The sequence below is a fragment of the Nerophis ophidion genome, linkage group LG19, assembly GCF_033978795.1.
Source record: "Nerophis ophidion isolate RoL-2023_Sa linkage group LG19, RoL_Noph_v1.0, whole genome shotgun sequence".
NCBI classification, from domain to species: Eukaryota; Metazoa; Chordata; class Actinopteri; order Syngnathiformes; family Syngnathidae; genus Nerophis; species Nerophis ophidion.
The window spans coordinates 26,694,369-26,706,831 of record NC_084629.1 but is presented as its reverse complement, the minus strand read 5'-3'; the positions used below and the strand labels follow the sequence as shown (position 1 = coordinate 26,706,831).

Genomic DNA, 12,463 nt, shown 5'->3' with positions numbered 1-12,463 from the left:
AATTTTTGCTCACCGTTCTCATGATAATTTTGACCCCACGGGATGAGATCTTGCGTGGAGCCCAAGATCGAGGGAGATTATCAGTGGTCTTGTATGTCTTCCATTTTCTGATAATTGCTCCCACAGTTGATTTTTTTCACACCAAGCTGCTTGCCTATTGTAGATTCACTCTTCCCAGTCTGGTGCAGGTCTACAATTATTTTCCTGGTGTCCTTCGACAGCTCTTTGGTCTTGGCCATAGTGGAGTTAGGAGTATGACTGTTTGAGGCTGTAGACAGTTGTCTTTTATACAGATAACGAGTTCAAACAGGTTCCATTAATACAGGTAACGAGTGGAGGACAGAAGAGCTTCTTAAAGAAGAAGTTACTGGTCTGTGAGAGCCAGAGATCTTCCTTGTTTGAAATGACCAAATACTTATTTTCCACCATAATTTACAAATAAATTCTTTAAAATTCCTACAATGTGAATTCCTGGATTTTTTTTCACATTCTGTCACTCACAGTTGAAGTGTACCTATGATGAAAATTACAGACCTCTGTCATCATTTTAAGTGGGAGAACTTGCACAATCGGTGGCTGACTAAATACTTTTTTGCCCCACATATTAGGGGTGTAACGGTACGTGTATTTGTATTGAACCGTTTCGGTACGGGGGTTTCGGTTCGGTTCGGAGGTGTACTGAACGAGTTCCACACGGACATAATAAGTAGCGCACCGCACGTTGTGTAAACAATGCACACCGAGGCACCATGAGTTCAAATCCCGGCCGAGTCATAGCAAAGACTATAAAAATGGGACCAGTTAACTCCCTGCTTGGCACTCAGCATTAAGGGTTTGAATTGGGGGTTAAATCACCATAAATGATTCAAGGGTGCGGCACTGCTGCTGCCCACTGCTCCCCTCACCTCCCAGGGGGTGATCAAGGGGATGGGTCAAATGCAGAGAATAATTTCGCCACATCTAGTATGTGTGTGACAATCATTGGTACTTTAACTTCAGCATCAAATATTCCACAAAAAAAATATTTTTGGTGGAAGATTTAGCAAACCAAAAAATTTACATTTTGTTGTTTTCTTACTGTACCGAAAATGAACCGTGACCTCTGAACCGAGGTACGTACCGAACCGAAATTTTTGTGTACCGTTCCAAACATATATAAACATATATATATGCATACATATATAAATATGCATACACATATATACATATATATGTATATATACATATATATATACACATATACTGTACATATACACATACATGTATATATATATATATAAATATACACATACATATATATACACACACACACACACACACATATATATATATATGTATATGTATGTATATGTGTGTGTGTGTATGTATATATCCATTCACATACCCATGCAAACACTTGAATTTCTGTCTATTTCCATACACATATTTGAATGAAAGTGTATCCATTCACTCACATACACACGCACACGCACACGCACACGCACACGCACACACACACCTATCCAATCCCATACACACATTTAAATGTCTGTTCAAGCACACACATACACACATTTAAATGTCAAAAATCTGGACCCAATGTCTCCGACTACTGAACGAGGATGTGTGTCCAGACTTTGAACTGGTACTGTCCATAAAGTAAACAACTCTTTTTCCGTTCACATACACGTTTAATCAGCGAGCACATGGGCGTGTCAGCGAGCGAGCTTGGTACCTTGTTTGTTGTTGGACAAGGCGGCTCGTCCCGTCTGCTTCCTGTCCGAGCTCCCATGGGAAGCGGCCTCCTCCACGTCAGCCAATAGGGATGACCGGTAGAAGAGCAGCGGCTGCCAGCGGTCTTCTCTGAGGTCCACCAAGTGCTCACAGGTGTGCTTGTGCAAGTAGGACAGCCTGCACACAGACGTCAACATGTCTCACTCACATCCACGCCTTGTAGCCTTGCAGTACTCACAAGGTCCTCTTGTCTGGTTTGAGCAGCTTGCTAGAGAACTCGGCCAGGACGCTCAGGTAGGACAGGTGCGCTGGTGTTGAACCTTCAGGTTTCTGGACAAAGTCCTTGAAGACAAACTCGATGCCGCTCCTGCACAAAGTAGAGGACGCTTCAGTCCCCAAGACCCACAAGACAAGAAGACGGGGACACCAGGTGGACCTGTGGATGAAGACGACACACTCCCGGAACTTAACGATGTCACTGAAGCTGACGGCGAAGCGTCTTGCTAGCTCCTTAATGCCACTGAAGGTCTGGACTCTCTGATGGGAGCGAGGCGTTCCGCTGCTCTCCTGCTCCCGTTTAAAACGTTCAAACAACTAGCGAGGACAAAGACAACAATTGGTGTGTGTTGTTGACAAGAAGTCAAGTGTGAAAGTTTACCTGCTGCAGAGAAAGCACTAAAGTACGGGCACTCTCAATCTTGTCCATCTGTCTGCTGGAGTACATCGTCTCCTTGATGATGTCCCCGAACTCATTGTGGTACTGAATACAACACAATACTCATCAAGTCCAATAAACACTTCAAGACGAACAATCTAAATGAAGAAAAACAATCTATACTGCCATGATTTTATTTTGAACCTTCCTTTACACTGAACAGGAAGTCAGTGTGTTTTTTTACCTTGTGTAACTAACAAGGTAGTTGTCATTCAGCTGCTTGGCAATGCTCATCAAGTTATTACTACAACACATATCCAGTTTTCAGTATGTCGACGTCAACTGAAGCGAGCACTTTTTCAAACAAACAAGAACATGGTGGACCAGGTTGATGACTTAGTCAACATAGTCGGGCTGTCGACATTAACGAGGCTTACTTTATTTCAACATGAACAGACCATTTTATGTCCACGTCGAATGAAGTGGTTACTTTTTACAACCAAGAACACGGTAGACCTGGTTGACCAGTTGGTGAAAATTGACGGGTTGTCGACATAAACTGACACATTTTTAAATTTAGATCACCAATTTGATACTGACAAGCTATCGATCCTGTATGTAAACGTCAACTGTAAGGGCACTTTAACAAACAAGAACATGGTGGACCAGGTGACTTGTTTAACATAGACAGGCTGTCAACATTAACGAGGCTGACTTAATGTACATCAAAAGTTGACGTAATTTATTTTATGCCTAAGTCGAATTAAGCAGGTACTTTTTATGAACAAGAACACGCTCGACCAGTTGGTCAAAATTGTCGGGGTGCAAACATATAGTGGGGCAAAAATGTATTTAGTCAGCCACCGATTGTGCAAGTTCTCCCACTTAAAATGATGACAGAGGTCTGTAATTTTCATCATAGGTACACTTCAACTGTGAGAGACAGACTGTGGAAAAAAAAAAATCCAGGAATTCACATTGTAGGATTTTTTTTTTTTTCTTTTCTTTTTTTTTTTGTCCTGTCCAGCTTCTCAGGCAAATCATATAGTTGATGTAGATGCCCATATCGGCTGTTCAGATTTACTTTACAAAAGAGAAGTGTAAGATACTTCTCTTGTTGTCTTATTTGAAGGTGACATTATTAAATGTATTTATATTATCATTAGGTGCAGCCGGGCCGGAGCAGGAGGGGATAGAAAGAGAAAAAAAGGAAGACAGAGGGGGAACTTGTGGGGATGAGAGGGGGATTAGACAGAGAGACAAAAACATTGTAGGAATTTTAAAGAATTTATTTGTAAATTATGGTGGAAAATAAGTATTTGGTCACGTCAAACAAGGAAGATCTCTGGCTCTTACAGACCTGTAACTTCTTCTTTAAGAAGCTTTTCTGTCCTCCACTCGTTACCTGTATTAATGGAACCTGTTTGAACTAGTTATCTGTATAAAAGACACCTGTCCACAGCCTCAAACAGTCACACTCCAAACTACACAATAACCAAGACCAAAGAGCTGTCGAAGGACACCAGGAAAATAATTGTAGACCTGCACCAGACTGGGAAGAGTGAATCTACAATAGGCAAGCAGCTTGGTGTGAAAAAAAATCAACTGTGGGAACAATTATCAGAAAATGGAAGACATACAAGACCACTGATAATGTCCCTCAATCTGGGGCTCCACGCAAGATTTCATCCCGTGGGCTCAAAATGATTATGACAACGGTGACCAAAAACCCCAGAACCACACGGGGGGACCTCGTGAATGACCTGCAGAGAACTGGGACCAAAGTAACAAAGGTTACCATTAGTAACACACTACGCCGACAGGGAATCAAATCCTGCAGTGCCAGACGTGTCCCCCTGCTTAAGCCAGTGCATGTCCAGGCCCGTCTGAAGTATGCCAGAGAGCACATGGATGATAAAGCTGAGGATTGGGAGAATATCATGTGTTGAGATGAAACTAAAATAGAACTTTTTTGGTATAAACTCAACTCGTCGTGTTTGGAAGAAGAAGAATACTGAGTTGCATCCCAAGAACACCATAACTACTGTGAAGCATGGGGGTGGAAACATCATGCTTTGGGTTTGTTTTTCTGCTAAGGGGACAGGACGACTGATCCATGTTAAGGAAAGAATGAATGGGGCCATGTAACGTGAGATTTTGAGCCAAAACCTCCTTCCATCAGTGAGAGCATTGAAGATGAAACGTGGCTGGGTCTTCTAGCATGACAATGATCCAAAACAAACACCACCCAGGCAACGAAGGAGTGGCTCCGTAAGAAGCATTAGAAAGTCCTGGAGTGGCCTAGCCAGTCTCCAGACCTCAACCCCATAGAAAATCTGTGGAGGAAGTTGAAAGTCTGTGTTGCTCGGCGACAGTCCCAAAACATCACTGCTCTTGAGAAGATCTGCATAAAGGAATGAGCCAAAATACCAGCTACTGTGTGTGCAAACCTGGTAAAGACCTATAGTAATCGTTTGACCTGTTATTGCCAACAAAGGTTATATTACAAAGTATTGAGTTAAATTTTTGTTATTGACCAAATACTTATTTTCCACCATAATTTACCAATAAATTCTTAAAAATTCCTACAATGTGAATTCCTGGATTTTTTTTTCACATTCTGTCTCTCACAGTTGAAGTGTACCTATGATGAAAATTACAGACCTCTGTCATCATTTTAAGTGGGAGAACTTGCACAATCGGTGCCTGACTAAATACTTTTTTGCCCCACTGTAAGCGTGGCTGACTTAATTGGGTTTCACTGTACACCACATGTCCACATTAACGGACACATTTTTCATCGCAATGACATCTTTGAATCTCAAATTTAATGTCGACAAAAGCGGTAGACCGTATATGTTGACGTCAACTGAAGCGCGGAACTTTAACAAACAAGAACATGCTGGACCAGGTTGATGACTTGGTCAACATAGACAGGCTGTCGACATTAACGAGGCTGACTTAATGTACATCACAAGTTGGGATAAATTGACCATTTTATATCGACAAAAGCTGTGATGAGGTGACGACTTGTCCAGGGTGTACCTGCCTTCCGCCCGATTGTAGCTGAGATAGGCGCCAGCGCCCCCCGCGACTCCAAAAGGGAATAAGCGGTAGAAAATGGATGGATGGATGTCGACAAAAGTGGTCAACAGTATATGTTGACGTCAACTGAAGTGGGCCTTTTATTACAAACAAGCACACTGTGGACCGGATTGATCAGTTGGTGAACATTGACAGGTTGTCAACATAAGCGGGTTTCATGTACATCACATGTCGACAAAAACTGGCCCATTTTTCATAGAAATGAATCCTCTCAAATTTGATGCCAACAAGATCAGTCAACTGTGTATGTTGATGAATATTGACACAAACAGACTATTTTTGGTCGACAAAAGTGGTCAACTAAGTATATCGACGTCGAATGAAGCAGGTAGTTTTTAAGAACAAAAACACAAGTGTACCAAGCTGATCAGTTGGTCAACAAAAGGGTATTTTGACATACAGGCCTGACTTAATTTACATCAAAAGTTGACACAAACGGACCCTCTTTCGTCGACAAAAGTGGTCAACTTTGTAGGAAACAGGTAGTTTTTACAAACAAGAAAACGTGGACCCGGTTGATCAGTTGGTCAACAAATGGGTTTTTGACATACAGGCATGACTTAATCTACATCAAAAATCGACATACACGGACCATTTTTTTGTCAACAAAAGTTGTTGACGTTGTAAGAAGCAGGTAGTTTTTACAAACAAGAAAACATGGACCAGGTTGATCAACAAACAGGTTTTTGACATCCAGGCCTGAATTAATTTACATCAAAAGTCGACAAACGTACCATTGTCGATGTCGAATGAAGCAGGTACTTTACAAACAAGAACAGTGGACCAGGTTGATCAGTTGGTCAACATAAACGGGTCGTCACTGCGGATTTCCGATAATATCGGACTGCCGATATTATCGGCTGACAAATGCTTGAAAATGTAATATCTGAAATTATCGGTATCGGTTTCATAAAGTAAAATTTATGACAGACATAGGGAGAAGAAAAGAGCACCAATAAACCTTCAAGGCACTTCCTTTGCATGCCGGCCCTGACACATAATATCTACAGTTACTCACACACACAAGTGAATCCCAACAGCCATACAGTTCACACTGAAGGTGGCCGTGTAAACAATTTTAACACTGTTACAAATATGCGCCACACTGTGAAACCACACCAAACAATAATGACAAACACATTTTGGGAGAACATCCGCACCGTAACACAACATAAAGACAACAGAACAAGTGAAGTGTGAAGTGAATTATATTTATATAGCGCTTTTCTCTAGTGACTCAAAGCGCTTTACATAGTGAAACCCAATATCTAAGTTACATTTAAATCAGTGTGGGTGGCACTGGGAGCGGGTGGGTAAATTGTCTTGCCCAAGGACACAACGGCAGTGACTAGGATGGCGGAAGCGGGAATTGAACCTGCAACCCTCAAGTTGCTGGCACGGCCGCTCTACCAACCGAGCTATGCCGCCCCAGAACAAATACCCAGAACCCCTTGCAGGACTAACTCTTCCGGGATGCTAAAATATACACCCCCCGCTACCGCTTACCCCCACCTCAACCCCGCCCCACCCAACCCCGCCCACCTCAACCTTCTCATGCTCTCAGGGAGAGCATGTCTCAAATTCAAAGCTGCTGTTTTGAGGCATGTTAAAAATAATAAAAATAATAATGCACTTTGTGACTTCAATAATAAATATGGCAGTGGCATGTTGGCATTTTTTTCCATAACTTGAGTTGATTTATTTTGGAAAACCTTGTTACATTGTTTAATGCATCCATCGGGGCATCACAACAAAATTAGGCATAATAAATAATGTGTTAATTCCACGACTGTATATATCAGTATCGGTTGATATCGGAATAGGTTGATATCGGAATCGGTAATTAAGAGTTGGACAATATCGGAATATCGTATATTGGCAAAAAAGCCATTATCGGACATCTCTAGTTATTACCGTAAGCGAGGCCGACTTAATCGGGTTTCACTGTGCATCACATGCCGACAATAAAGTGGCCCATTTTTCATAAAAATGACTCCTCTTAAATTTGATGTCAACTAAAGCGGTCGATAGTATATGTTAGTGTCAACTGAAGTGAGCACACTTTTTTCTTTTTTTACACACAAAAGAAGACTGGGGAACATGTTGTCGAGTTGGCCAACCCAGAGGGGTTGTCGGCATAGGCGGGCCTGACCCAATGTACATCACGTCAACATAATCGGACAATTTTATATCGACAAAATTGGTCGACCAAGTATGTTGACATCTAACGCACCGGGTACTTTTTCCTAAAACGATAAGTTGTTCGGCGTAGACAGGTTTTTGACATAAACGGGACCGTTTATGTCCACTTGAGTGGATTCCACTGAATGAGTCTTAGATGACACATTCTTCAAAATCTATCGGGTTCTTTCATGGAATCTTTGGCAGATAGGATAACACATTTTGATGGTCTAATCTTTGACCTCAGCGCATATAAATACAGACACACTTCACAACTCATCTTAGTTCACATACAAACAAAATCAATAAGCTTCTTACTTGAAACAATGTGTTTACTTTTTGAAAAGATTAAAATGATTCTTGCTTGTATTTCAAGGTGCATGATGGGAAGAATAGGACATTAAGTAAATCCTTATCTTGGCTACGGTGTGCTTTTCAAAACCAATAAGGTGTAAGAAAGGCGAGGAAGAAGCCGTGGTGATGTCATCCACAGCTTTGACCTTTGACCTCACCTACTTGCATTTTCTCATTTGACAAAATCAGTAGAATTCTTGCTTGTTTTTCTGACGTTACGATGAATAATATTCATCATCATCAACCGGGTTCTAAAGAATGTGTGTGAAAATGTTACTGTCTTGGATGAAGACTGTTAGCAGAAGGGCGCTAGCGAGGACAAGTTGGCTACCTCGGCGTAGTGTGCAAAGATGTCCGCCGCCATGCTGATCTCTAGCACGCCGCGTATGATGAGCTTGCAGTAGGCGGCCAGCGTGCTTCTCCTGGCGTGAAGCTCCTGCATCCTGTCCTCCGTGCTGAGCTCCTCAGAGACTGACAAAAGAACAAAGACGTGAGCGGCGTGAAGACGTAACGCATGTCGAGACCGTAGAAGGTGAACAAAGAGACGTTGTTAAGGTTTGATGTGTTGGCCTCTGGCTGATCTCTGGGCCAAGAACAAGCGGTCATAAAAGACAAAAGTCTAAAGCCAATATAATCCGCTCTTTCAATTTTTCTTTGGTTTCCACTTGAGCTTTTTTTCTGCTCTCATGGTCATATTTGGAAGTTAAGCCAACTCAACATCTCACCTTTTTAGATATTTTATAAACACACGTCTTAAAATGTAGGATGAAGGTATGTGATACATCCTTTTACTACTAGTTGTGTGCCTTCAACAACAGCGACAGAACTATGTCGCCCTCTGCTGTTCAGGCAGAGTACACACCAGTACAATTGAGGCAAAGTTCACTACTTTTACTTCCTACTTTGTGTGAATGCTGAAAAGCAGCATACTATCTTCTACACTTCCCACATTTCTCAACAAAATTGAACACTTCAAAAGTCAAAATGCTCCTTGATCCTACTTGTCAACTGCTAGCATAAAAATGTTAGCATGTTTTTTTAACAGATTTTACACTTGTACGACTACGTACGCATTAGTCATATAACTTGTTAACACATGCTGACTATAAATTAATTTCACACTTTTTTATTTATTTCACAGCCATAAATCTTAGTCACATAACTCAGTACATGACACATGTTAACTGATGTAACTTTTTGTGCTAATTCTGCAGCTGTATGCATAACCTGATACTTGGCACATGCTAACTTTTTTGGCTAATGTTACACGTTTTTAGCTAATTTACCACCTGTACACCCAAGTTACTTGGTACGTGACATATGCTAAGATTAGCGTGGTAACTTTTTTTTTTGTCAATTTTTCTGGAGTCATACAGCTTGGTACTTGACACATGTTAAATGTTAGCGTGCCATTTTTTTTATTTTTTGCTAGTTTTGCGTACACCTTTGCCATATAACTTGGTACATGATACATGATAACATTACCATGCAAACTTTTTTTTTTAAACTAATTTTTCAATTGTCAACTTGACATATGCCAACTGCTAACATACTAATGTTAGCATGCCAATGTCAACATCCTAGTATGCTAACATTAGCACGTTAACTTTTTGGTACAATTGTGCCACCATACCAGCACGGCGGAACAACATATGCGTGTGTCGCACAATAAATACTAAGGTGCTGGGTTCTATCCCCGGACTCAGGATCTTTCTCCGTGGAGTTTGCATGTTCTCCTCGTGACTGCGTGGTGGGTTAACTCTGGGTACTCCAGCTTCCTCCCACCTCCAAAGACATGCACCTAAGGATAGGTTGATTGGCAACACTAAATGGGCCAATCAACCTGTTTGTCTATCTAGCTATGTTGGCCCTGCGATGAGGTGGCGACTAGTCCAGGGTGTACCCCACCTACCCCTCGAATGCAGCTGAGATAGGCTACAGCACCCCCCACGACTCCAAAAGGGACGAGTGGTAGAATATGGCTGGGTGGATGTGCCGCCATACACTTCAGAGAGGTGCTGGCTGTCCTGAGTCGGGACCCAGGATGGACCGCTCGTCCAGAGCCTGGACCCAGGATGGACCGCTCGCCTGTGTATCGGCTGGGACATCTCCGCGCTACTGATCCGCCTCCGCTCGGGGTGGTGTCCTGCTGGCTCCACTGTGGACGGGTTTATCTCTGCTGTGTTGGATCCACTTTGGACTGGACTTTCATGGTTGTGTTGGATCCACTATGGATTGAACTTTCACAGTATCATGTTAGACTCGCTCAACATCCATTGCTTTCGGTTCCCCTAGAGGGAGGTGCGGTCCTCTCCAATGTTTCTCATAGTCATCATTGTCACCGACGTCTCACTGGGTGTCAGTTTTCCTTGTCCTTATGTGGGCTCTACCGAGGATGTCGTTGTGGTTTGTGCAGCCCTTTGAGATACTAGTGATTTAGGGCTATATAAATAATCATTCATTGATTGATTGACATGATACCTGCTGTCAGCACACCAACTTTAAAAAAAAAAAAATTTCAATCATTTACCCCCGAGTCATAACTGAGTACTTGACATATGCCAATTGTTAACATGCTAATGGTAGCATGATACCTTTTTTGCCCCCACACAACTCAGAGTCATAACTTGGTACTTGAAACATGCTAACTTTTAGCATGCTAAAACTTTACCTTATTTTGCAGCAGTACGCCTTAAGAGTCATATAACTTGGTGCATGTCGCATTCTAACTGTTGTTGTGCTCAGTTTGATTTGCGCATATTGGCAGCTTCTGCATTTCAACAGCCTGTGCACATACAGCATTCACATGTCAGTTCTCAGAAAATTGCATATTCTAGTTACTTTTATTATTAAGGCATAATAAGCATTTGAAATTATGCTCCTAATTCTGTTTTTCATCCTGTTTTATAATGTTTTTGTATTTAAGTGGAGACATTTTAATACAAACCATGTTCATATTATGATTTTGAGAGACGGTATAATGTATCACATAAAAAAATGTCAACAATGAACAGTAAAGTGATGTTCATGTTTAAGACCCATTGTCACCTTTGCTCTCCTCGTCAGAGTCTCTCCCCACAAAGACGTTCTTGCGCACAAAGCTTAACAGTGCCACCTGCAGCTTGGGGGTGGGAGTGTAAGGCAGGGGGCCCCAGGAGGTGGGATCCCACACGTGGTGCTGGTACGAGTGAGCGGTCAGGATGTCGCAGACACCCAGGAAGGCCTAAGAGGGACAAATGTCTTTCAATATTCAGAAGAAGAAGATAGTTGTACTTCCTGTCTTACCTGCTGCCTCACGCTGTGGTCTGAGTGGGACAGACAACGATGACTTGTCTCGCTGACGATGCGCAACTGGACTCTCTGAGTCACAGCTTTGTCCTAAAATACACAATACAACGTTCACAAATTTCAGAAAGTCTACTTCATTTAATTCATAAGAGCTGCGATTTGTTTTTAAGCACTGCATGATTATAATTAAAAAACCTTTAAATGAAATGGTATGATGATCTACCGTGATTTGGGAATCTTATATTTTCAAAAAAGTCAAAGAGAGGCACAGGATTTAATCATAGTTATACTTTTTCATTATTAAATTTGTTATGGTATGACAATAAAGTTCCCTGAATCATTGTATGGATATTTAATATACAGGACAATGTTAAATACTTTGCAATTTCAATACTTGGTAAATACATCCATCCATCCATCCATCTTCTTCTGCTTATCCGAGGTCGGGTCGTGGGGGCAGCAGCCTAAGTAGGGAAGCCCAGTCTTCCCTCTCCCCAGCCACTTCTTCCAGCTCTTTCCGGGAGATCCCGAAGCGTTCCCAGGCCAGCCAGGAGACAAAGTCTTCCCAACGTGTCCTGGGTCTTCCCTGTGGCCTCCTACCGGTCGGACGATCCCTAAACACCTCCCGAGGGAGGCGTTCGGTTGGCATCCTTGCTCATAGGAAGACGTGTTGGTGGGATTGAGGAGCACTTCAAAGTATTCCCTCCACCGATCCACAATATTTGCAGTCGAGGTCAGCAGAACACCATCCTCACCATACACGGTGTAGACAGACCACCATCTGCCCCTTCCCGAGGCGGCAGCTGGTGGTCCAGAATCGCTTCGAAGCCGTTCGGAAGTCGTTTTCCATGGCTTCCCTGAACTCCTCCCGTGTCTGAGTTTTTGCCTCCGCGACCGCTGAAGGCGCACACCGCTTAGCCCGTCGGTACCTGTCCGCTGACTCCGGAGTCCTATGAGCCAAAAGAACCCGATAGGACTCTTTCTTCAGCTTGACGGCATCCCTCACTGCTGGTGTCCACCAACGGGTTCTAGGATTAACGCCACGACAGGCACCAACTACCTTGCGGCCACAGCTCCAATCAGCCGCCTCGACAATAGAGGTGCGGAACATGGTCCACTCGGACTCAATGTCCAGCACCGCCCTCGTGACATGTTCAAAGTTCTTCC

General features: G+C 42.7%; 1 protein-coding gene across 1 annotated transcript in view; it reads right to left on the bottom strand.

Annotated features, from left to right (window-relative positions):
* si:ch211-269e2.1 (cohesin subunit SA-2) overlaps positions 1-12,463 on the bottom strand; it is a 66,528-nt gene that overhangs the window by 27,644 nt on the left and 26,421 nt on the right. Inside the window, exons 24-30 of the mRNA XM_061879726.1 lie at positions 11,294-11,386; positions 11,057-11,231; positions 8,340-8,479; positions 2,372-2,473; positions 2,150-2,307; positions 1,952-2,080; positions 1,715-1,890 (exon numbers count right to left, since the gene is read on the bottom strand). Of these exons, the coding sequence (XP_061735710.1) occupies positions 1,715-1,890; positions 1,952-2,080; positions 2,150-2,307; positions 2,372-2,473; positions 8,340-8,479; positions 11,057-11,231; positions 11,294-11,386 (973 nt within the window). The remainder of the gene's footprint in view (positions 1-1,714; positions 1,891-1,951; positions 2,081-2,149; positions 2,308-2,371; positions 2,474-8,339; positions 8,480-11,056; positions 11,232-11,293; positions 11,387-12,463) is intronic.